The 26837-nt window shown below is 37.3% G+C and overlaps 1 protein-coding gene across 13 annotated transcripts in view; it reads left to right on the top strand.

Moving 5' to 3' along the window:
• Positions 1–26837, top strand: part of CDC42BPA (CDC42 binding protein kinase alpha) — a 310508-nt gene that overhangs the window by 250043 nt on the left and 33628 nt on the right. For 4 of the 13 annotated variants that reach the window (XM_087859422.1, XM_087859404.1, XM_087859393.1 and 1 more), the window contains 4 exons: positions 4468–4506; positions 11443–11547; positions 15361–15444; positions 26210–26315. In XM_087859422.1, coding sequence (XP_087715548.1) covers positions 4468–4506; positions 11443–11547; positions 15361–15444; positions 26210–26315 — 334 coding nt within the window. The remainder of the gene's footprint in view (positions 1–4467; positions 4507–11442; positions 11548–15360; positions 15445–26209; positions 26316–26837) is intronic. The other 9 variants (XM_045796507.2, XM_045796498.2, XM_045796469.2 and 6 more) reach the window with 3 other exon arrangements.

The following is a 26837-nucleotide window of genomic DNA, read 5'->3' as shown; positions in this document are numbered from 1 at the left end:
TGATTCTCTAGAACCATACCACCAGCCCCTCCCCTCCTCCAAAATGACCCTTTACTTTTTTCCTTAACCCTCCCATGTAGGCCTATTAACACGATGATTCTTTTTACATAAAATAGTACCCAAAATCCCTCTCCCACCTCTAGTTTTTCCTTAGTGTGTTTTGCCTGTTAGTTCAAAATTCAAGTGAATGCCAGAATGTCTGTCAATACAGGAACACATTCAGAGCCATAGGCTTTCCTTTTAAGTTGCACGGTTTAGACAACTCTTTCTGTGTGAGTCGAGTTTCCAGCAAGAGCAGCCTTGACAGGAGAGCAGTGTATGGTGGCCCAGGTCCCTTCCTTCTCCCGCCGACTCAGGCCGAACAGAAGACAGTCTCAGCCCCTGCTTCTGTAATTCAGGACAGCTCGGGTAGTTGGGCTTTTCTTCATGTAGAATCGTAGGCTTCTGACAGAGGAAAGAACCTTGGAAAATACTCCGTCCAGGGGTCGTAACCGTTGTTGATCACAGCATTCTCCCGTTAGTAGACTGGACCATTTGCTCCCCCATTAGTAAAGTTTTAGGATTCTCAGTCTTTGGAGGAATAGGGAAGGGGTGGCAACAGGGTTATGGATGACATTGTTTAGGGCAGATAAGAGGGGGTTTTAGTTCATGGCAAACTGACGTCACTCTGACTACTTTGTCTCTTGGGTCAGGCGTCCCCCACATGCAGTGAGACACCAGTGACAGCAGTGAAACAGATGCCAGGGTCCTTGTGCTCTGGAAATCATTCCCTCTTGATCTTGTCTTTTCTCGCAGGCCCACACACCCAGTCCTAGACTGCCTGGGGTGGCTCTGTGTTAGGCCCAGCACCAAACAGGGTGAGGGGCAGGCAGAGCTCAGCAGCTCGGGCTCTCCCCCATCTGTTCCCTGCATCCCAGAGGCCAGAGGTCCAGGGATGATCAGACCAGCTTGCAAACTTCCCATTCTGTTCCGTTCATTTTCTTCTTTTCAGTTGAGTGCCCAAAATGCTTGGCTTGACTCTTATTAAAAGTCATACTAATTATAGTCATATAAATGAACTACTTGTTCTTTATATTTGATAAATATATTGTCACTTATTAAGTCTATGCCAGGTAAGTTTTGAGTTTTATTTAAATCATAATTCTACATTCTGTTCATTTGGGCCAAATTCACAAAAAATGGGAATTGCCCTCTCACCTGGCAAATGGCAGTATGCCACCTTGCTTTCTGGAGGCTGTCTTACTCTAGTGTTCTGAGGAAAGGGTAAACCAAGGAATTATAGGTGTGGAATGAAAAGGTCAGACATCAAGGAATAGAGTTAGTCCAAGGAGTCCAGCTGGCTGGTCCTCCTAACACTGTTTTCTTGCATCCTGGCATATGACAAGAAGCAAGTAGTCTGAAAGTATCGGCCCGCCGAGTTCTACTCCTTGTTTGGCTTCATAATAAAATCTTGCTAAGATGTCTTAAAATATCTCATTTCAGTCCTAGCTCCTAGCTTCCTTCTCTCATCTCTTGCTTTTAGCATGGTCTCTCTCCCGGCTGCTTTCATAATCTCTCATAACCCATCACAGAAACCTGAGGTTTGACAGCATTGTGTAGCTGTATCTGAGAAAGGTTGATCATACGGGAGAATCAATGGAAGACAGAATTTTTAAAACCTACATTATAAAGATCTTTTAATCCTGAGACCCAGACCAGGCCTAGATCCTTCTGAGAAATTCCTGATATTTCCTTTCAACTCTTTTTTAAAAAATCTTCCATCCACATATTAAATACAACCCAGCTTGAAACTCTCCTGTTTCAGAAGATTGCATATGCAATCCTTCACTAATTTAGGCAGCATTATATATTACTTTATATATATGTTTTTTATTGTATATCATAATCCGAATATATTTAGACAATCTGGAGAAAGAACCATGATTACCTAGTCTTTTACTCTTCAGTATGTTACTTTAAAAGACCTTTGGCACTAATAAAACAAAATAAATATTATTAAAAAAATAAAAATAAAAGACCTTTGGAATTCATTGACTGAATCTTAAAATCTATTTCCCAAATTATGTGTCTGTAAGAGAAATTACTTCTTTTGGTTTCTGCCTGTGTGCTTACTTCCATAATCAGCCTGAAGTTTATGGTGGCAGTTTATACACCAGATCTAAAATGCACAGTTTTATTTTTTTAATTTTTTTAGATTTTAAAAAAATTTATTAGAGAGAGTGAGAGAGCACAAGCATAAGCAGGGGGAGCAGGAGAGGGAGAAGCAGACTTCCCACTGAGTAGGAAGCCCAATGCGGGACTTGATCCCAGGACCCTGGGGTTATGACCTGAGCCAAAGGCAGAGGCTTAACCAACTGAGCCACCAAGGCGCCCCTAAAATGCACAGTTTTAAATGGTACACAAAGACCACATACTGCTTCCCAGTGTGTGCTGTGAGACCAGTTTCACTGTTAGCAGGAAACTATGGTTGTGAGAGTGTGTATAAGAGAAAGTGTGTGCTGTGTATGTTCCTCTAATTGTATTATCAGGAAATAGTCTAATTTCCCCTTCTCTATTGAAAATATATAAATATAGCTGTCTGACTATAGAAGTGTCTGACTTCGAGGTAGACACTTTACGAAGAACATTATTACTCTGGTAATTTAAGACCATGATTAGCTTTATACAGTGCCAGCTTGGACACTGTGCAGAGATGGTTTTGAGAGACACGTTGACTTGTTTTTAGCTTAAAACTTTGAGCTAGTCACGCTTTTTTCATGGTTTCAGCAGCTCCCAACTCTGGTCTAAAAGTGTAGGGGTAGTCAAAAAGTAAAGGTCTCTTTGTGTTAGACATCTCAGCACTTTCTACACATGTAGTACCACGCTTTGCACAATGGTAGCTGCTGAGATAAATCAGACGTAGAAGTAGGCCTCAAAACGCTTATCTTACTGTTAGAGAAAACAAATCCATAGTTACATACTGTGCTGTAGAAAGTGGTAAATGCCATAAGAAATAATTAGATATATATTAAGTATGGCAGAACGTCAGAAGGATTCGTTCAGTGTTTTTAAGGATTTTTAAATTTACGGGCTTTATGATAAGCGTATTCCAGATTCTTAAGGATCTGAGTCTGATGGAAAAACCACACATGTAAATAAATAATTCTACACATTTGGGAGAAGCACGATAATAAAAGGTATGGACTATATATCATGGGAGTATATGGAGAACTACCTGACTGAACTAGGCGGCTGCAGAAAGGCTTTCTGAAAGAAGCGATGGCTGAGCAGGTCCTCACCTCACGGAGGGACGGGTGTGGTCCACAGAGTGAGAAGAGTAAGAAACTGAGGAAGACGGGCGTGTGCTAGGTGGGCAGAGCATGAATAGGGAGGGGAGTTCTGCCTATTAACTCTGGGACACCGTGTTCAGGTCATCCCCCTTCCAGTCTCCTAGAAAGAAATACAAGTTCCTGTTTACCAGTCTGCCAGAGTTGTACGAATAACACCGATCACCTGGAAGGAGGTTTCTCATCCTTCCAGTTTTCTCTGAACTCTGTAGCTGCTGTAGGTCAGTTTATAAATTCCCTCCTCTAGGTCCCCCTACAAATCTTGTACGTTCCCCCCGGCCCCCCAGCTACCCGGAGAACTCTGCGGCTAACCTCTGTTACAGCGTTTGTCACACTGTGGGTGGCACGGTGCCTTCCCCACCAGCCTGTGAACAGCACATCTTCTGTCTTTTAAAAACCTGACATATTGCAAACCGTCAGTAGATGGTAGGTTCTGTTGAGTACAGGGAATTGCCGGAAGCAGATACTGTTTATATTTATAAAATTCTGCTCTTCACGCATCACCAAGTTCCAGAGACTTGCGAGATATTTCAGTACAGTTATTACCTACTTACTCTTATTGCTGCTTTTCCCTAGTTACTTAATCTTTAATGTCCGAAAGGTGAAGGTCCTTCTTGACTTAAGCCTAATGTCTCGTCAGGATGGACGGTATTGTGGAAGTAACTTTTTGTTTTAATTCATTATCAGTAATTTAATTCATAATCAGTAATGCTTTTATCATTTAAAAGCATCATCTTTGAAAACAGTAAGAATTCGGTAGGTAAAAGACTAAGTATTTTATTAAATGCTACCCAGCACTACACCAGAATTATTTGGATCCTTTTTGTTCTCACGTTTCCAGTTGTTCCTACCAACCTTTGCAGAAAAGAAACTGTCCATCACTCGATGGAGCGTTATTTTGTGGGTCACCGCTTGTGCGGGGTCCCGTGAAAGCTTGATTGTCATCGTCGACCGAGTCTGAGCAGCAATTTCTTTACTGTCCTATCCTCCAGTTTTTCCTGAAACTACACATACTTTCAACCTATCAAAAAATGTGTCTTTATGTGTATGTTGATATACTTTGTCTGTTAATACAGCGGTAGCCATGGAGAGTCGTGTGTGAGTATTTGTAACGTGTAGTATTCTCCTTTCTTTGTTGAAGCGCTCTCCGTCCTGTACTCCAGCTAGCAAAGGCAGACGTGTAAGAAACTACTGCCCTGTGTGTCCCCACCCCGTGCCCTCCGCCCTGTCTCCTACCCTTCTTGCCTGTGGTTGCGGAACACGCTCACGTCTCCGTGGTGTACTCCCCCCTCTCCTGCATGCTGTGTGCTGCTGCTCCCGCTAGCGCTACTCTGCCTTTCTGCATTTCCTTTTTTCTTTTTCTTTTCTTTTTTTGGCTTTGGCCGTAAAGCTTTAGGAATGTTCGTATAAATTTCAGTAACCAAACTACTAGAATTATAAGGTATCTTTCTCATTTTTACTAGGGGAAAAAGTGATCCTAACGTATGCTTTCCAAATTGATCGCCTACAAAGTAAATGAGCTTCTAAACAAGATCTGACATAAGCAAATATGTAGAGATTTCCTAGAGATTTTAATTATGTGGAAAAAAAACCTTGATGATTCATATTATGCAGAATTCAAAAGAATTTGGGACAACTTCTAGATCTTACTGACTATAATTTTATATAAATCGGTTCTGCAGAAATCTTTGATAGATTATTTAATGTAGTTCAGAGGACTATTCCTAAATATATTTATAGATTTGAGGCAATAGTATTAATAATAAATTGTTCATATTCTAAGGTATTTCTAAGATTTAAAAATATCTTGACACTTCATGTATGTATGATAACAAACTATAAGCAACTTCCTGTGCTGAAGCGAGCTCAGCGTTTCTCAGAACTAAATGGGCCGGCCGCTCTCTCTGTCCCGCAAGATTCTTATATGCCCAGAATGGGGCATGTATTTGTAGAAAGATCTCAAATTTTCCTAAACCAGCGTCCACCCCAACATCAATATACACAACATACACACCCCCTAGTTGAGAAGCAGTGGGCTGGCTGACGTTGTCTGCTCTGGTTTTCACGTGTGACGTAAAATAGTAGCATTAAAAAGGAATGTCTGTGGTAGATACAAGCTTTTAAACTTTCATCTGTCAGCTTCATAATCACTGGTATTGATCAACACCTTAAATCCAGAATTCTTGAGAACTCTGGGACTTGGGAAGGGCTAGATCATGGAATTCTCTGGTTTATAGAGAGCATGGGGAGCAGTAGGGTGGCTCACTGCTTCCTGTGCTCTTCTCTTTCGGATGTCGTGGTGCACTGATGGCAAAATAAACATGACGAGCCCTTACATGGCACGTATTTCCAAACCACTGTTTAATAATGAGTAAGCGGGTCAAATACCAGTGGTACGGCCAGTAGAACTATGACTTTAATATCTCATTGATTAATGACGTTTTTGAAAAGATTACTGGTTCAATAGATTTTTTTATTATTTTGACATTTAGAGAGTTAAAACTGCCGGGCGCTTGGATTTATTAGATTAATCTGAGTATGTGTTAAGTACACCCTATAACCTCCAGAAAGGAAGACCAAAATGTTGTGTGCCTAGTTATATTAGGGTTCAAATCGTCAGCCTGTGAATTGAGTGAATTTTTAATGAGTTTTGTTTCATATAGTTGTAATTCAGAGAGATTTTATTTTTCTGGTTAAGTAGAGATTAGTTTTATCTCACCTGCCTTGCAGACTTCTAGGGGTCTTGGCCTCTCAGAGCACTTCTGCAACTCTTGATATGAGGAAAAATTTTTGAGGGAAATACTGTTCAGTCTATATCTTCATTCTATAAGATATGAATAAGCCGCACTTAACCAAAGCCTATTGATGTATATATGGTTTTTTTAAATGCAGATGTGGTAGGCTTGATAATCTGCTTTCCAGGCTTGCTTCCCTTTTTCCTTGGTTATGTATCTGACAAATAAAAAAACCGCCTCTAAAAAGTGGTGATGTCCATGAGGGAGCTGAGTGAAGAATCACCAGTGATTCAGCAGGTACAGAGAGCGTCTCACTGGCGATAGGTGCCTCGATGGTCCTGGGAGACGGCGGTGTGTTACAGTAGGACACACACGCTTACCACTCCTAACGGTGGCCTTGAATCCAGCAGTGACCTGCAGTTGTGTTACCTACCGTGTTTTCAGATGAGCAGTAGGTAATACTTTCATAAACTTAAAATTCTTCTGATTTTTATATGTCATATAAGTGAGGTATCACTGTTCAAGGTTTGCTGCATTTTTATTTCCGGTCCCCTCTAAGTTTCCATTTACAATTTGAATACTTAAATTCTTTTTAAGTGGTGTTATTCAGTTAGGCATAGCACACGAAAGATTTGATATTAACATTATTATTAATGCCTGAATATACGTGGTTATGGAAAGGTCCAAAGTGTTTTCATTAATCGTGAGAAACATTGAATGTCTCATTTTAGATTATTCCTTTAGAGTTTGGAAGAGAGATTATAAACAGCTAACATGTAACTTAAGTTTCTTTTATGTTTTCTGAGAACATTTGAAAATTCTCCATAGTAGATTTTCAAGTCGATATATTGAAAATGAGAAATTTTCAGAAAGAGTAACAAGTTATATTATTTATAATTGGTAAGATTGCACTTACTAGTCATAACTTTCAGTGATTTATTTATTATTTGTTTTAGGACAATAAAATATTATAGTTTTGCTGTTTTCCAAATAATACAGTATTTCCATAATACTGTTTTTTATCATAAGATCAATGAACAGAAAAAATTCTGTCAGTGGAACTTTGAGTGTTTCTGAATATAAAAAATTGGATTATTTGCCACTTTGTTTCCAAAATACTTCTAGCTAAAGGATAAAGGTAATTGATGATAATTGTATTTTTTTGGTTAACTTGGAGTTTTATATTTACAAATACAAAGCAACATGTTAGATGTAAGCTTTTTAAAAAATCTATAATCTGTATCAAATCTTGGTATCTTTTACTTTAAAACTAGGTTTCTTATGAGAATGTTTTGCTTCTTGTATTTGTTCAAATCTGTAATTATTTTTGGAGTAGAAAAGGTCCATTGATACACAGTCAAGATGAGTTGTTTTAGTTGCTTTTATTATTTATCAGAAAACTATACTGTGTAATTTGAGGAGTTCACCTAAAAATCAGATCTGATCCTAGGGGGAAAGAAAACTTTTCTATTTTACTGCACTACTCTAAAAATAAATTTTGTGGCTCACCCAGTAGGGAAATCCTAATAGAGTCGGGAAACATTATGGACTTTCTACATGACAGTGCTGCGCATTGTGGATGATACTGCTGATACTCATTCAGTTTTTCTTTTTTTTCCCCACAGAGTAGAGCAGTAGGTAAAAATGACATTGGAGTGTAGTACATGTTTCTAATGCCTTTCATCAGAATAACTCCTTTGAAGTAGGTTTAAAAAGAAAAAAGAATTAGTTAACCAAAAAGTAGAAAAAAATCACATTTACATAAAGATATTCCTCATCTTTCTCAGTAGATTGCAGCTTAGAAATATTGAGCGAATTGCTTACACTGTTCAGTTAAGATTTGTTTCCAAGATCTTCCTACAGATACTATCAGGAGGTACTGTCCAATTAATATTAGCTATATATTACTTTTCACTATTTTCTCCTTTTTTATTCTTTCTACGACCGTAAGCGTAATTATTGAATTGTGTGTCTCTGCTGTTGATGTATGTCGTGTTCATCAGCTTTTCCCGCATTATTAATTCAAGTCATCGCTTACATTTAATGCTATACCGTTTTTCAGAACACAAAGAATTTAACTTCCACGGCTTAAGTATACTATTAATGATTGTATTATAACCACGATAAAGTTTGAAAGTAAACATAATTGATGTGCTATTAATCAGATGCTTTGCTGCCATGTTATATCCGAATCATTGCCAATTAATTATTAAATTAATTTTAGGCTGCCTGCAAAGTCTGGCTTATAGTTATTGAGTATTCTGAAAGTTCAGTAAAATTAATTGCTTTTTAGTGGATAGAATAAGTCCTTAATTATAAATGTATCAGTAAGCATGTAATTATAGATAAAATTAATAACATCTTGAAAAACCAGTCCTGCTGATGATAATTAAAACTTTGATATAGAAAATATGTAAGTGGTATTATATTTTTCTTCCTGTTAAACCTCTTTTGAGATATTGTTTACACTGGCAGTAATCCAGAAAGGAAATGAAATACGTAAATCTATTAATCTAACAGGTATTAGCTTCTAATAGCTTTTAGAAGACGTGGGAAAAAATTTTTTTAGTTTAATATTCAAAACATCATTGCCATGAAGTTTTATTCATCTTTACCAAACTTTGTTCCTTGTCATTCTAAGAAACATACTTTTGAAAAATAAAGTGGTAATTTCTAAGCTTCGCTTAAACATTCATGGTTTTTTAAAAAATCAGAGTATTATCGTAAATGGCATAGTTCAACTTTTCAAATATACTCAACACCATCTCAAAATACTACTCAAATATTTTTACTTATTTTTAATTTGTTTTAACAAAAACTACCTGATTTTGTTTAATCTCTGGACTTTATTTTAAGAGCGTACAGTTCCAAAAAGCTGGTATGCTAATTTTCGTTATACTCTTTTATTAGAATTGGTATTGGGTTAGTTTTTAAATCTAAATGTTTCCTCTTTTGAATAACCAGTTTTACCTCATGCAGCTAAGAAAATCATTTTAAAATCTATTCTCATTCCTGTTATTTTCTTTTTTGAGTTAAAAACTTGTTAGGAGAAACAGACTTTTTATAAATGACAATAATTATAAAGAAGGGCCAAGAGGTATGTATTTAAAGCCTCGAGAGTTCTTTAAGAGTCACTAATTTCTGTAACCAGGGATTCAACTTTGATGGTGTGTTTTTCCCTTTGTTCAGTAGCACACTGTCATCATGTCACAATTTTCATAGGGTCGTGAAACATGATGGTGAATGTTTGAAGGACCAACTGTGGGACGAGGGTGGGGGTAGGGTTGATTTTTAGGGGTGATGATTTCTGTGATGTACACCTCCCAGCAGGGCACGTGGTGACAAAATATCTTAAGCAGTGTGTTCTAACATCAGCGCAAGGAAGTAGAGGTAATCACACCGCATGCTCACCTTGGGCCAGCGCGTGTTCACGGGGCTCCAAGAGCAGACCTGCTTCCAGTTGTCGGCCGGGACTCCTGAACACGGCAAGCTCCTGCCTTTCTCATTTTTGAAGCGTTTTTAAAGTAATTGGACTCAGAGGTAGAAAGCCACTCTATTAGCTAGCTGTCCGGTCCCGTTCACAGCATTATCCTTCACACAGAAACTTCTGCTTTTATCTCTTTCACTCCAGCTATGGGCTAAAGGCTTTTGTGTGACAGGTCAGAAACTTAAATTTTATTTAAATGACCCCATTTTTCGCACTTAGCAAATCCCTTACCTGGACACTTCTTTAAAACTTTATGAGCTACTTAACTTGATTATTTGAGGTCATTTTAGGCTCTTATTAGTGTAAAATGCATCAGGACTGCTTTGCTCATCAATTCCATTTTAACTGAACCCTCTCCTCTGTGGATTCCTATTCAGCTTGCAATTTATGTAATCCTATGGAAACTAGAGGGAGGAGATTTCTAGAAAGTAGGATCTTTCTGCCCTATCTCCAGCCCAGATTTCTAGTCCAGATTAATAATTTAAAAGGAGTGTACTTTCTCCATGACCATCTCTGCGTAAAATTGTGAACTGGGCAAAACTTGTCTTAGAGTTTCATTTTCTTTCTTTTACTCTTTTATTCCTGATCAGAGTTCACTGTCAGGAAAAAAGATCATGTACTCATTCTCCATGTCCATTAAATTGCTTTGAATACCTTTACTATGGAGATGCTTCTGGGACCACAAAAAGAAAGCTGGGTGTGAAGTCAAGGAGTGGGATTTGGGCCTGGCTCTCTCACTTGTTTAAGCTGTATTAGTTTTATGAAATCAGCCGCATTGCACACTTCAGAGCTGACGTACAGTGGCTATGCTTCAGTTCATGTGTTCCAGTTTTTAAAATATTGAAGTACCTTCCTAGCTGATGGTTCACAGCTGCTGCTCCAAGTTCTTAGATGCCCTCCTGGAGCACCTTCTTCTCGCCGCTTCTCCCAAGCACAGTAACTAATGGTTTAAGGCCTGGTTGGGAACCATGTCAGTCATCCCCACCAAAGTCTTCCTTTGTGGTTTGCCAGAAAACCTGCCTGTGCCCAGCAGAGGACTCCTACAGGGTTAGCCAGCCCACTAACCAATCCCTAAAAGAGTAACCATAAAAATAGTAAAGGAAAAGGAAAAATATTTTAAGTACCTACTTAAAATCCTTAAACTGATTATTCTTTTTATTGAGTTTAAGTTCTGATCTTAGCACTGTTCTTGCCGCACAACACAGTTGAAACAAATTCCCCAACCTCTTGTCGAAATTGCTTTCATCGCCTTTCATTTCAAAAATTCAACTCTGGTAGTTTTGAAAATTGCCAAACTGAATATATCATCGATCCATATGCTCCCTAAGATCTTTAATGCTAAATTTTAACCCCAAGCATTTTGAGTTTCTGAAAATACTTGGTTAAAAGGGTGCAACTGAATATAAATGCTGGTATTTCTACTGCGGCAGAATAAATAGGCGGTGTTGGCCCCAGCAACCAACACAAAGCTGATAAATTAGCTTCTTTTACTTTCAAGTAATGCCTGGTAGATGACCAAATTTCCTTCTTATGAAGGACAAAATTATCTCTAATCTGCAGCACATACTCTGTTAAGTACTCGGCACTTAATTCACACGTATGATTTTGTTTGTGGCATACAAGTCAAGAACATGTAGTAGAGACCAGTGCTCGAAGTTGGACACCGCAGTGAAGATTTTGTTAACTGTTGTTGTCTTTATCTTTGTTTACATTAAAGCTTGTGGTTATGCTTTTGTGTAATGACACATGCTGAAGGTGAATATTCAAACTGCAGTTTGTTTTCCTCTTCTCAAGAAATGTTATCGTGATCATGCCTTACAGAAATTTGCTAAGAGCTGCACATTGTTTGAAAGTGATTTCTTGGGTTTTTGTTTTTCCCAACTTATCTTCCTAGACCGATCCCGTTGAGAACACATATGTACGGAATCCGAACGTCAAGGTTAACATCCAGTCAAGGTCCACATCTCCTTCCACATCTAGTGAAGCTGAGCCAGTTAAGGTGCCTCATTGGAGCAGTCTTGCTCCCCAACTTTTCACTTGTGTCAGGAAACAGGGAATCGTAAAAACAAGTGAAATCTGACTCTTCTTTTAATCAAATATATTATGTAATAAATCACAGTATATTGGAGATCATTGCATTTGACCGATAATGTAAATAGGATTCTAAAACGAAAGTCAAAAGTTGCCCCCACCCAGGTCCAACCTAAAATAGACAAATACTTATTTACTTATAAATGTAGTTTTTATTTTAAGTAGAGGACTGCATGGAACAGAGGGCAGGGTTATCTCAATCTTGAAATTGTCAGATATAGACTTGGTAGGCACATGGCAGTCAGGACCCATTCTTGTATTGTAATTCGTCCAGTAAACCCGATAAGACCTACACAACTGTTACTTCATAAGTACAACTGAGAATTAAAATTGCCGCTGCTGGCCACTGAATAGTTTATTCTAACTGCTCAATCAGCAAGAGGCATTCAACTGCGTCATGCCTTTTAATAGTACAAAAACGGTGTTGTTTTGTCCCTCATGTTAGTCAGTGGTTTCAAACAGCCAGTCGGCCAGTTTTCTCAACAGAGGTCATTTCCTCAACGAGTCAGAAGGACGTGGCATGCCTCAGTGAATGCCCTCCTGCCTCGAGATGCAATTTGGATTCTTCACACAGCTTTGCAATTCTGACAGAGCCCCTTTGTTTCCCATATTATCTCTAGAGCTGTGTCTAGTGTTCCAAGAAAAGCAGATAGTCCACTCTGGAAAGCCGTCTGAAGTGAAGTGTGATTTGTAGTTAGATTCTGACTTGATTTTTTTACAACTCCGTGACAGACTACCTCCGACTGGTTACGTTGATGAGTCTCTTTTTTTTTTTTTAATCATTGTTTTAATATTTCGAGTTTATACATTTTTAATGCTGAACTATCTCAAGCACACAGAGGATAATAAACACACATGTAACCACCATCCACAGATTTAACATTTTTGTCCTTTCCTTTTCAAATTTGTTTTCAAAGAAAGAAAATATTCCAGAGAGTTGAAACACCCTTCCCTATACCATTCCCCTCTCTCCTTTCTCAGACATATCTAAAGACCCTGAAATTGATGGGCATCCTCTTCCTTGGTTTTACATTGCACTTCATTTGTATCCATAAACAATATATGAGAACGTTTGTTTTATATTTATGTTTTATACAAACATAAATCTTTATCTTTCTGTAACTTCTTTCATTCAGCGTTATGCTTTTGAACTTTACTCATGCAGATACATGTCCATTTAGTTGATTCATTATAACTGTTACATAAGATTTCATTGTATGAATACACCGCAACTATTTATGCATTCTCCTATTGTTAGATATTTAGGTTGTTTCCAATTTTTGTTATTACAAACAATGCTGAAGTGAACATCCTGGTAGCTGTCTGCTTTTGCAAATGTGCAGTTTGTTTAGCATATATACCTGGAAGCTGAGTTATTGGGTTGTGTGGTATATGCATTTTCAACTTTAACTAGATTTTGCCAGATTATTTTCTACAGTGGTTGGACCAATTTTCTCTCCCACCAGCAATATGTGAGAGTTCCCCATTTTCCCACATCCTTACCAACCCTTGGTACTGTCAGACATTAACTTTTGCCAATTCGATGGGTATGAAGTGGCATTTTTGTTTTTAATTTGCATCTCTCTGATCTCCTGTTAATTCAGCATCTTTTTATGTTTGTTGACCACTGGTGGTTTGCCTGTTTATGTCTTTTGTCTGTTGTTCTGTTGAATTACTTTTCCTGTTTTTTGTAAGTGTTCTTTATGTAATCTGGATACTAATCCTTAGCTGGCTATATGCACTGCAAATATTTTCTTCCAGTCTGTGGCTTATTTTAAAATTTTATTTGGTGTCTTTTTGTCTTGCAACAGTGTTTATTTTAAAGTAGGCATATATATATCAATCATTTCCTTTATGACTTCTGTTTTTTATGTCTTCCTAAAGCAGTTCTTCCCTATGCAGCATTTAAAAATGTTCTTCCATACGTTTTTCTAAAATTTAAATAATTTTTATTTTATGTGTTTAAGACATTAAACTGAAATTTATTGTTACATATTATGTGAAATGAGGTTCTAAATCTATTTTTCTTATATGAACAACCAACTCTACTGTATTTCCCCCATTGATTTGTAAAACACTGTCTGCTTTATATGTATGAGTCTGTTTGGGAGTTCTTTATTCTCTTCTGTTGTTCTTTTTGTCTATTCCTGCATCAATATCCTATTGTCTTAATTACTATAACCCTAAAATAATTCACCTGGTATAATCAGCCACTCCCACCCACCTTATTCTTTTTCCTTTTCTTTTTGACCCTTTAGCTTTACATATGACTTTTAGAATCAGTTTGTCAGGTTCCACGTGGAGCCTTTGATTGAAATTGCATTGAATTTATAGATTCATCTGAGGAGAACTGACATCTTTGTGATTGGGTCTTTCCATCTATGGTATACATATCATTTAGATATTCTTTTATATCTTTCAATAAAGTTTTGTTAATTTCTTTATGAATTTACTTCATATTGCTTGTTACATTTGTTCCTAGGTAACTGAAAGTTTTTGTTGCTACAGTGAATGGAATCTTTTCCAAATGATATTCTTATGGTCTTCATGAACTCTGTTGATCTTGTATCCAACACCCTTATTTCACTCCTTTTTTTCTAAACTTCTCTTGGGCTTACTGTGTAAATTATAACACCAATTTTGTTTCCTATTGATTGTTTTTTGTTAACTTTTATATAGGTTTTCAGTGTTCCTCTCTTTTATCCCTCATGTTTACCTTTTTAAACAGTAATTTATACACTGGGTTCAAAACTTTTTCAAGCTATTTAAAGGTATGTTTAAATTAGAACTAAATTCACAATCAGAAAACTCTGAGAAGCTCAATTCAATTCCATTTTAAGGTTGTAGGGCATAGAAAATATTCTGTTTATGTAGTAACAAAGGCAAAGAGAGATCATCTATTTTTCTCTTAATATTTTAGACTATTCTATAACTTTATTCAAAGGTAGCTTTTTCCTCTTGTTTGCTTGCTTAGCATCCTAAAATGAAATAATTCTTTGTGCCTTTTTTAAAATACTTTGCTAATTAAGTCATGTCTCTTTTCCAATAAAATCACTGGTTCCTTTCATTGAAAGAAATATCTTACATTAATATCATATAAAGATATGGCTTTTAACTTTTAAATTTTATGTTAAGTTCTGAATTCCAATAATACTAAATAGTCTAACTCCCTTCTTTGGAAATTGATTTCTGCACAGAATCCCACTGATCAATCAATCTCTCTCTCTCTTTCTACATACACACACAAACACACAAATATCCACTGAATTGTGTTCCATATATGTAACATACATTCTGTATATAGAAGTTAGGAGTTAAAAGAATCTTCTAAATATTTTGATTATAAATCCTACTCTTAAAAAATCAGATACTTTTAAGAATTAATGTGGCATTTTCAGATGAACTTGAAAATTAATATCCTCATTTTTATGGAGGCTATATGCTGTGATGTTTTTGTTTTCTTCTGTGGATTCTCTTTTCTGAATCATTCCTTTTTAAATTTCCAGACAAATGTTTTTTGCTGATTGAACAACTATTTCATTTGTAGACATTGCAGGCTGAAATTTAAATTATCAACACTAGGAGAATTTTAGCTTCATTGAGATATTTTTTGCCTTATTGATGTCTTGCTTGGCTTTATTTACTTTGATTGATTTTTAGTGATGTTTGAAATAGATGGAGTGTTTCATGACATTTATTTCCTTTTTGCTCCTGGATTCAGATTGTAGACAGTACTCCTCTTCCAGTTCACACACCAACCTTAAGGAAAAAGGGATGTCCTGGTTCAACTGGCTTTCCAGCTAAGGTACTCAATCTAGATATAAGCATGATGTGTTCTGAAAAAAAATGCAAATAATGGATTTCTTCTGCTTTTTGTATTTGCTGTGTTTTTTGCTATTGATTTCCTCAAAATTGCAAACACAAAAGCTTGGAAAGAAAATAAATTTTATATGACTGGAAATAACCACCACTAGAAAGGTAGGAAGAGTGTCAGAAAGTTTGTTTTTTCTTCCATCTTTTTTCTATTTTTTAATAATTTTAATCTAAAAAATTATAAAAATTGAAGAGGGAAGGGCTATATTGAAGTACATGGTTTGGTTTGGTTGGTTAGCGGGAAAACCTGACAAGTTGGAAGTTTTCTGCCTCTTTTATAATTTCTGAGCTTTTGAAAGATCACTATATTTAGAGTATATTCTCCTTTTGCTTTATGCTCTTAAGGTTTTTTTCAAATCAGTTTTGGGCACTAACAAATTGAAGGAGAAATAAAATCAATGATAAACCAATTTTTTCAGAATTCCAAATAATTTTTCATTGTTCCCATTTTAAAAAATAAAACATGGAATACATAGTGGTGGAGGAACTTGCAACTTGAATGTACCGTAAGCACAGTGTTAGTGTGCACACAAATGCATGTTTGATTCAGGAGAAAGACCACAGACCTGCAAAGTTCAGAAGAATGCTGAGTTTGTGTTTTGCTAGTTCTGTGGGGTTATACTTTTATTTTTATATATACAGGAAGATAGCCTTAACATTATTCTAGAAGTATTTACATAAATATTTATGGGATTAAACATTTTAGAAGACCTCTAAATTATCAATCAAAAAATAATATAAAGAGCAGCTTCGTAATTGTATCTACAATTTACTGAATAGGACTATGCCCCAGACATTATCTGTATCATTATTTCTATCACTATTATTTCTATCATATGTCTAAGAGTTTCTGATTCAATTCTTACTGCAGTGTTTGAAGGTATCTAATATGTCTCCATAGAGCAGAAAAGTAAGGCTTAGAGAAATTGACTTTCCAAATGTCACACAAATAGTAAGCTACAGAGCCAATATTTGCATGTAGGTCTGTACATTTCTAAGTATTTTCTTTTAAACAATATCTACTATTAATATTAGATATGCATTTAACAAACACACATAATTGCACCATAATTTGAGACGGTTTGGGGCTCTAGGAAACACAGATTGGCATTACTTATCCGGTATAGTTAGTTCGTGTGGGTAGTACAATTAATTGGAGATTTCCAATGAATAGAAATCATTGCTTCTATGCTTGCTCTCTTTTTTATGGTCTCCTTTTTTCCATCTTCCTAAATTCAGTGTTTTGAAGTCTGCTATTGTAAGGAGTAGCGCTTAGGGGATGCATTGTAAAGAAGACATTAAGTTGAGGCCACTCAGAAGAATCTAAGATTTAAGTTGATAAACCACTGAGAAAGAGAAACATTTAGTGAAAAATTCAGGTGAATTACTATTTTTTCATTGTATTCGACATAACTATCACTGACATATTGATTATGGTAGAACATGAAGATTTAGTTGCTTATCTCAAGCTCCTACAAAGAAATTCTAGAAATTGGAAAACAAATGATCTCCCTCCCCAGAATACAGACCTTGGATAAACCACAGAGTGAGAGACAACTTGATGGATCTGAAAAACTGATAAAATATACAGAAGTGTAACTGGTATAGAAGAAAAACAAGCTGAATAGCCTGTGCTAGATACAGCAAAATTCTGAGGCCAGAATATGAATTTAAAATAGACACAATAAGTATCTGAAAGAGATTTTTTAAAAAAGGAAATATATTGGTAACATGGAGCGGGATGAGGCATCTAGGAAGAAGAATTATTTGCAAGTGCTTCATGTAAAAAGATAACTGCTGGAATAAAGAACTCAGCAGATAGCTTTAACGGAATGAGCAGACTAGGTGTAGAAGAACACATTCGTGGGGTGGAAGATGGCTTGGATGATGTAAGACATACGACAAATAGTTTCAGTATCTCTGTAGTGGGACTTGGAAGGGGAATGCAAAAAATAGAAGCACTTAAAGAAATAATCACTTCACATTCCCAGTAATTAAAGATCAAAAACCTCATATTGAAATACATCATTATGTGCTAAAGAGAATAATTTTTAAAAACTCACACTTAGACACATTATAGTAAAATTTAAGGATATCATAGATCAAGAGAAAATCCTAAAAACTTTCAAAGACAACGCGTAAATCATCTGTAAAGGAAAATTAAATTGATATCAGACTTCTCAACAGCAACACTAAATCCAAGAAAACAATTAAGGTAAATTTTCAAAATGTTGAAGGAAAAGAACTTTGAACCCTAAAATTTTAATCCAGCTGTAGTACCACTTAATTATGACAGTAAGTTAAAAATATTTTCACAAGAACATAGTAAGTTTATTATTTTTAAAAAAAACTTCTCTGAAAATACTTTTATACGCTAAGAATATACTATCGGAAAGGGAAATTAAGATAGCAATCCCATTTACAGTTGCATCGAAAAGAATAAAATACCTAGGAATAACACTGAAAGCTATAAGACATTGATGAAAGAAATTAAAGAAGACACAAATAAATGGAAATATATTATGTGTTCATGGATTGGAAGAATTAATATTGTTAAAATGTCTATACTACATGAAGCAATCTATAGATTCAGTGCAGTCCCTATCAAAATTCCAACTGCATTTTTCACAGAAATAGAAAAAACAATGCTAAAATTTGTATGAAACCACAAAAATCCCCTCAAATAGCCAAAGCAATCTTGAGAAAGAAAAAGCTGGAGGCATCACAGTTCCTAATTTCAAACTGTATTGCAAAGCCATGGTAACCAAAGCAGTATGGTACTGGCATAAAAACAGACGCATAGATCAATGGAACAGAACAGAGAACCCAGAAATAAATATGCATCTATCTGTTTATTGAACACATATATGATCAATTAATTTATGACAAAGGCATCAAAAATATACAATGGGGAAAGGGCAGTCTTTTCAATAAATGGTGCTGGGAAAACTGGATATCCACATGCAAAAGAATGAAACTGGACTACTATCTCACACCATAACAAAAATCAACTCAAAACAGATTGAAGACTTGAACATAACACCTGAAACCATAAAACTCCTAGAAGAAAACAGTGGGTAATCTCCTTGACATTGGTCTTAGGAATGATTTTTTGGATTTGATATCTAAAACAAAGACAATGAAAGAAAAGCAAAAATGAATAAGTGGAATTACATCAAAGTAAAAAATGTCTGCACAGCAAAGAAACCATTAGCAAAATGAAAAGGCAACCTATGGAATGAGAGAAAATATCTGTAAGTCATATTTCTCATGAGGGGTTAATATCCAAAATATAAAAGAACTCATATAACTCAATAGCCCCCCCCCAAAAAAAAACAACCCATAATCAATCAAAAGATGGGCAGAGGACCAGAATAGACATTTTTCCAAAGAAGACATACAAAAAAATGGCCAAAGGTACATAAAATGGTGCTCAACCTCACTGATCATCAGGGAAATGCAAATCAAAACCACAGTGAGATACCACCTCATACCAGTTAGAATGGCTGCCATCCAAAAGACCAAGAGATACCAAGTGTTGGCAAGAGTGCGGAGAGAAGAGGACCCTCCTGCGCTGTGGGTGGGCGTGTAAATTGGTGCAGCCACTGTGGAAAACATATGGAGGTTCCTCGTACAATTAAATATAGAACCACCATATGGTCCAACAACTCCACTTCTAGGTATATACTTGAAGGAAAGAAAATCACTCTCTCAAAGAGATATATGTACCCCCATGTTCATTGCAGCATTATTTACAATTACAATAGTGAAGACGTAGGCTAAGTGTCCACTGACAGATGAATGGATAAAGAAAATGCATGCGTGCACACGCACACACACACACACACACACACACACACACACTGGAGTATTATACAGCCACAAGAAAGGGGAAAATCTTGCAATTTGTGATAACAGGGATGGACTTTGAGGGCATTATGTTAAGTGAAATAATTCAGAGAAAGATAAATAGTGTATGATCTCACCTATATGTAGAATCTCAAAAATTCGAACTCACAGAATTGGAGACCAAATTGGTTGCCAGAGGTGGGGTTGGGAGATGAGGGAAAAGGTACAGACTTCCAGTTACAAGATAATAAGTTCCGTGGACGAATGGAATACATCATGGTGACTATAGTTAACAACACTCTGTTGTATATTTGAAACTTGTTAAGAGAGTAGATCTTAAACATTCTCCTCGCAAGAAAAAAAAATTGCAACTATATGAGGTGATGGATATTAACTTACTTTGGTAATCATTTTGCATTATATACAGGTATCAAACCCCGTATGATGGTGTATACCTTAAACTAATACATTTTATGTCAGTTATATCTCAATAAAACTGGAAGAAAAAAAAGTAAATATTCTTGGAGGAAATTCTCCATCAAAAAGAGATATAAAGCCACGAGGCCACTGTGAGAGGTTTGGGAAATAGGGTGACTAGGTATCTCAGAGGACTTTACTGTGGTCTGTAAAAGCAAGCACCCTCACTCTATAAAAATCAAAGAGAAAGGAAATATATTCAAAGCAGGTCCAGAATGAATCCAAATGCAAACACAGTGGAGGTAAGTGTAAGGATCGGGTGAGGTGAGCGTGCTCAGGCATTTGTCTCTTCTGGGGAGAAGCTGCAGAGACAGCATGGCATGCTAGTTATCGTGGTGGGTTCCTAGCAGGGCCTCCTAACTTGCAGTCACAGCTCCATCACAAATTAGCTGTGCGAACTTGAGCAAGTGACCTTTCCCTGCTTCCGTTTCCTCATCAGAAAGGAGTGCAATCAGAGTATCCATTTCGCTGGATTCTTCGGAGTTTTAAAGAAGCCTTGTATTTGTGAACACCTTAGCATGGTACCTGACGTAGTAGTAGCATATAAATGTTTAAATAAATACTGATAACTTGATAAGGAAAGTAAACACAAATATGAATCTTAAGTTGAAAGCAATCAATAGAATACTAGCATATAAAGTGTGTAATCTTCATACCTGCAGAAGGAAATGCTATTCATTGAATGGAGGCAGGGAAAAGAAAAGGAAAAAGGGGAAACATGGTGACCTGGTGCTCTTAACTGCAGTAGATTGTCTCAAATCTTAGAAAACATTTTTACTATGCTCACAATTTTGTGGATATGAATTTGAGAAGGGCTCCAGTGGGAAGTTCTCAAGGAGAGTCTGCCATGCGGGTGTGGTCAGCCGTGAGCTGAGGCTGCAGATGTGTGGGGGTTCAGCTGTGCTGCATGTCCAGGATGACTCGCTCCCGTGAGAGGCAGCTGATGCTCAGGGTCTGTCCAGACGGCAGCCTCACTCTTCCTACATGGCGGCTGCCTCCCCAGAGTGAGCCTACCCCGAGAGCCAGTGAGAAGCCACATGGCTGAAAGCAAAGGTGGATGGAAGGGAAGAAAATAAAGGAAAGCAAAGGTCACAGATATGTACTGTAATATGGAGTTCAAGGTGTAAAACACCAAATGGCACAGAAGAGGACATTGTATGCTAACAAAGGAAATAATAGATAAAGAAGAGAATGGTCATGAATGTGGATGGGCCTCACAAGGAAGCCCTAACTTGTATAAAGCAAGGACTAAGAACTTGGGAGGCTCAGGTTAGAGACAGGTTGGAGACTTTAATTCACACCCTCAGACAAACAATATAGTAGAGAAAATGCAGGGCAGAGGACAGAGGGTTAATATCTGCATGCATCAAGAGCTTTTATAAACAGGGGAATGAACATGCTATAGTTAACTGGCCAAAAGCCAGGGATAGACCGATGAAAACTTAAAATGACTGAGAGTGAAAAGATGGTCAGCCTTACGAGAAGTTGGAGAAAAGCAGATTAAAGTAATAATGAGCTACCTCTTTACATTTGTGGTATACATATCCTTGTTATCAGTAGGATACTGTGACGCATTAGAGGTGGAAATGTGAATCAGTACCACCTTTTTAAATACAATCTAAAAACACTTTAATGAAAAATGTATGTTGGTGAGTCTCTAGAATCCAGTGAGTAGAGGGTAGAGGATTCTGGGAACTTGGTCTTGGTGGCAGCATGGTTTTTGAACCTCACTGAATCTCTCCATAAAAACAGACCAACTGGATAGGTCTCAAAACTTAAAACACATACACACACACACACACACACACACACACACACACACACAAAGACCCTACAGATGAGACCTGAACAATAAATGAGAAGATTTTCCCACAAACTCCAAAATGCAAACTGATAGGGGGGAAAAGAATTGAGTGAGGCAGGAAAGGAAAGAGGAAGTCCAGATGATTAGGAAGAGGGGAGAAAGAGCTCAGAAAGCAGAGGTCATTTTTAAAAATCACTTTATGCAAAGGCATGGAGCTGGAAAAATTACTCCCTCATAGAAGTACAGGACAAGTCATTTCACTTAAAAATGAGGAAAATGGAATGGGAGAATATATTTGCAAGTGACACTACAGATAAAAGACTGGTATCCAAGATCTACAAAGAACTACTCAAACTCAATACACAAAAAACAAATAAATCATATAATGGGTAGAAGATATGAATAGACACTTTTCCAATGAAGACATACAAATGGCTAGCAGACACATGAAAAAATGTTCAAAATCATTAGCCATCAGGGAAATTCAAATCAAAACCACACTGAGATACCACCTTACACCAGTTAGAATGGCAAAAATTGACAAGGCAAGAAACAACAATTGTTGGAGAGGATGTGGAGAAAGGGGATTCCTCCTACATTGTTGGTGGGAATGCAAGTTGGTACAACCACTCTGGAAAACAGTGTGGAAGTCCCTTAAAAAGTTAAAAATTGAGCTACCCTATGACCCAGCCATTGCACTACTGGTTATTTACCCCAAAGATACAGACGTAGTGAAGAGAAGGGCCATATGCACCCCAATGTTCATAGCAGCATTGTCCACAATAGCTAAATCGTGGAAGGAGCCGAGATGCCCTTCCAACAGATGACTGGATTAAGCAGATGTGGTCCATATATACAATGGAATATTACTCAGCCATCAAAAAGAACGATTTCTCAACATTTGCTGCAACATGGACGGCACTGGAGGAGATAATGCTAAGTGAAATAAGTCAAGCAGAGAAAGACAATTATCATATGCTTTCTCTCATCTATGGAACATAAGAACTAGGAGGATCGGTAGGAGAAGAAAGGGATAAAGAAAGGGGGGTAATCAGAACGGGGAATGAAGCATGAGAGACTATGGACTCTGAGAAACAAACTGAGGGCTTCAGAGGGGAGGGCGTGGGGGAATGGAATAGGCTGGTGATGGGTAGTAAGGAGGGCACGTATTGCATGGTGCACTGGGTGTTATACGCAACTAATGAATCATCAAACTTTACATCAAAAACCAGGGAGTTACTGTATGGTGACTAACATAATAAAAAATATTATTATAATAAAAAAATTAAAAAATAAAAAGACTGACAATAAAAAAAATAAAAGGAAAGAAAACTTTTTAAAAATTCTTTTCCTTTTTTAATTTAAATTCAATTAGCGAACATAAAGTACATCATTAGCTTCAAATGTAGAGTTCAGTAATTCCTCAGTTGCTCATCACATCGGGTGCCCTCCTTACTGGGGTTTGTGTGGGGTAAAGTCGTCTTGTTCTTTATCAGTGGTAAAATTCTCATTATCCACAGTGAGGTTTTAAGCTTTTGCCAGGGGTCGTAATTGGTTCTACTGTGTTCTCACAGCTTCTGTTAAAGACCTTTTACCTTCTCCAGTGATAGCTTGAAGTCCACAACACAGACAAAATTAGAATAGAGAGGAGCCCTTCCTTCTGTCCACCTCTTTAAATGTCGAGTTTATAGTTAATTCTCAGTTTACTCCAAATTGTCACATAATGTAACACTCTAATTTGGGTCCATGCTTTAGGTTTAATGCCCCTTTTCCTAGACTTTTTTCCTCCTCCTTTTTCTCCTCTTCAAACCACCCTATGAGGGGAAGTATTAGAAATCAAATACTGACCAGGAGGCAGAGAGGGGATCTTAGAAAGGTCAGAAGCCAAGTAATCTGGACCCTAGGAGTGGATTCGTTTATCTTTCTGTTACTGTTCCTCTCTCCTTCACCAAAGAAAGAAATCCAGAATCCTACGGTGTATTGCCTAGAGGTCAGTGTCCTCAGAATCATGACCTTTAATTATGTTCTATTTTACCCTGTCCTTCGTTGAGATCAGTGAAATGTGCACCCCTTACTGTTTAGTGGTACCTCCCACTCCCTCCCACAGTTTAATCAGCACCTACCAGTTGGATGGCTGGTCAGTTAACTAATGCTCTGCGAAAGCATTTTTCTTTCCCAGCATACTCAGTTAAAATTATGACACTCTGAGTAGATCTCGGGCGGGAGGGGGGTGGTATTTAATATGTTTTGTCAGCAATTTATTGGGTAACGTCAAGAATTACTGTTAACATTTGTTGTGGCCACGGTTATTATTACCGATATTCCAGACCTGTCTGTTAACTTTTAGAAGAAAGAAGGAAGTCACCTCTCTTAAGCAATCGATCAGTTCGCTTGTTGTGATAAAAGCGTCCAGAGCGAATCAGTAAACGAACTTTGCATCTTTTCCCATAATTTTGAACAATTGAAAAAAAAAAAAACACTAAAAAATTTACTCTGGAGAGTTCCTCAAAGAGCAAAAAAAAAAATAAGAATAAAACTTGGCTTATAAGAGACCTACTGAGCAGGATTTTATAGGCTAAGAACAAATTAGGGACTTGTATTTTTATCACTAGGAGGTGCCTAGTCTTAACCATGTCTTGTGTCGTTTTTCTACATATTCTACGTGTTTTTAAGTGATCAGACTTTGAGAGATGGGAAAATTAGACAGATGTGGGGTTGAATTTTAATTCTACCATGAACTGTGTATCCATGAGTAACTGAGTCTGATCTCCTTGGTCTGCCTGAGGAAATAGTGCCTGTCTTTACAGGGGTGTTGTCTCCGTTAACTGAGATGATTCATGTGGACCACTGCTACAGTGTCCGCTCGTTGGTCGGGGCTCAGGCCACACGGGAGCAGTTTTACAGTTAGCCTGAGGGTGGTCTGTGTGCTAGACGCAGTAGAGTTAGACCCTAGTGGTGCTTCGAAGCTTTTGTGGTGTGTAAATCACATGTCCCAATTGAGAAGAATAGAATTTATTTTTAACTTAAATTTTAAAGCTTTGAATAGTCCTTTTAGTTTGTTGTTGTTTTTTTAAGATTTTATTTATTTAGTTGAGAAGAGAAAGAGCAAGCACAAGCAGTGGGAAGGGCAGAGGGAGAAGTAGGCTCCCTGCTGAGCAGAGAGCCTGGCATGGGGCTTGATCCCAGGACCCTGGGATCATGACCAGAACAAAAGGCAGACACTTAATAGACTGAGCCACCCAGGTGCCCTGACCCTTTAGGGTTTTTGTTTTTGTTTGTTTTTTTTTAAGTTATTATTTATTTATTTTAGAGAGCGAGTGAGTGGGGGGAGGGGCAAAGGGAGATACTCTCAAGCAGACTCCACGCTGAGTGCAGAGCCTGACGTGGGGCTCAGTCTCACAACCCTGAGATCACGAGCTGAGCCAAAATCAAGAGTCAGATGCTTAACTGACTGAGCCCCCCCAGGTGCCCGTGAGTAGTTCTTTTAGTTTTTTAATATAAGTTGGTCTCAACTAAAATAAATACTACTTCATAAAACAGCATGTCATCGGAGTTCACACATGATTGGAATAGAATAGAGTTCTTACTAGTTTAAATCAGTCACACATATAAAATAAATAATTAGCCAAATTTGCTTTCAAAAGTCAGTAACTACGTTCTGAATGCTTACTCTACACCAGCACGGTTCGAAAGGCTTTGTTTATGTTCACATGTTCATTTAATCTCCCCATGAAATAGATATTGTTATTGAGCTGATTTTATAGAATGAGGGAAGTAAGACACAGAGACGTTAAGTAATTCGTTCCTAGGCTCACACAGTAGAGTGGAAGAACGGTTATTACAAGTCATTTATTACTAAAACATTCTAAGAGTTAATCTGGAGAGGAGAGGATGTTCTGGAGAACTGCAGTCTATATGGACTTACCACCAGATAGGGCAGACCAGACTTAGCTTCACCGGGTTTGCTACAAGAAGTTTCAGGCTGCTGTCTGTCGCTAGAATAATACGTGTGTATGTTTGTCTACTGAGGGGTAATACCACCTGCTTCCATAGGAGAAAAGAGATTCATTAAGCATATTCTTTGTTCTTGGTCCCAGAGAATGAAATACTTGCTTTATAGTGGGGACAGGAATTTTCAGTTACTGTTTGTTCTTCCTAAGAAGGTGTAAAAGCATATTAAATTTCTGTATTTATAAAGGTATAAATATGTAACATTTCACTTAACTCTTTGCTGAAGAATAATTTGAAGGATTTGTAAAAATCCTGAATCAAAATCTATGAGCAAAAATAAAAGCTAGAGTTTATAACTTTGGCATTTGAGAGCAATTAATTACCGTGTAACTTCTTATATTATTTTTAGCATTACCTAGCTCTATATTGCCTCATAAAAATATGCAAAGAGCATAAATTACAGAAAGATGTGAGAAATGAAAATAATTCATTGCACTTCTCTTTAGAAAACATCCTAGTAGCTCGTGTGGGGTCCAGGGATTCACAGTGCAGAAATCCTTTAAATGATTGATGTTTTTAATAATTGGTGTATGTTTTTCATCCCTTGGTTTTGCAGCGCAAGACCCATCAGTTTTTTGTCAAATCTTTCACTACCCCTACCAGATGTCACCAGTGCACCTCTCTGATGGTGGGTTTGATAAGACAAGGCTGTTCCTGTGAAGGTAAGAACAAAATGGCAGGAGAGCATGACCTTAGAGTCCTAGCATTGGCTCCCTAAACTGTAATCACGTAACTGTTTTCCCTTAAACAGTATATAGCTCTGCTTTTTCTGCTTTTTTCTGGTAAGAGAAGTAAATAAAGCGAGCACCTTCCTGCATGTTGGGAGAAACTAGACAGCCCCTAGAAACATTGTCTAGGGAAGATCTCTGTCAGTGTGCTCATTCGTCTTGGTTTCGTTATTCAGGCGAATTTGTGGTTCTGGGAAAGCATTAAGCTGAGTGACAGAAGACATAAAAGTTATCCTTGAACCTGTTCATTTAACTTTCACCTTGCTGAATTAATAAGTAGGCAGTTCAGTATCTTTTCAGAAATATTAAGTGTCTGCCACTTGGCCTCAGAAAGATATTTTATTCCCAGTATTCGTATCAGTGGATTTTCTCTACCACTCGTTGACTCATGGATGTATCAATCGCGTGTTCGTGGAATGCCTGCCCCATACTTCTAGACACCGAGATGTAGTCCTG

The sequence above is a fragment of the Ursus americanus genome, chromosome 2, assembly GCF_024610735.1.
Source record: "Ursus americanus isolate L20-20 chromosome 2, mUrsAme1.1.p, whole genome shotgun sequence".
In the NCBI taxonomy this organism is placed as follows: domain Eukaryota; kingdom Metazoa; phylum Chordata; class Mammalia; order Carnivora; family Ursidae; genus Ursus; species Ursus americanus.
This window is presented reverse-complemented; position numbering and strand designations above follow the sequence as displayed.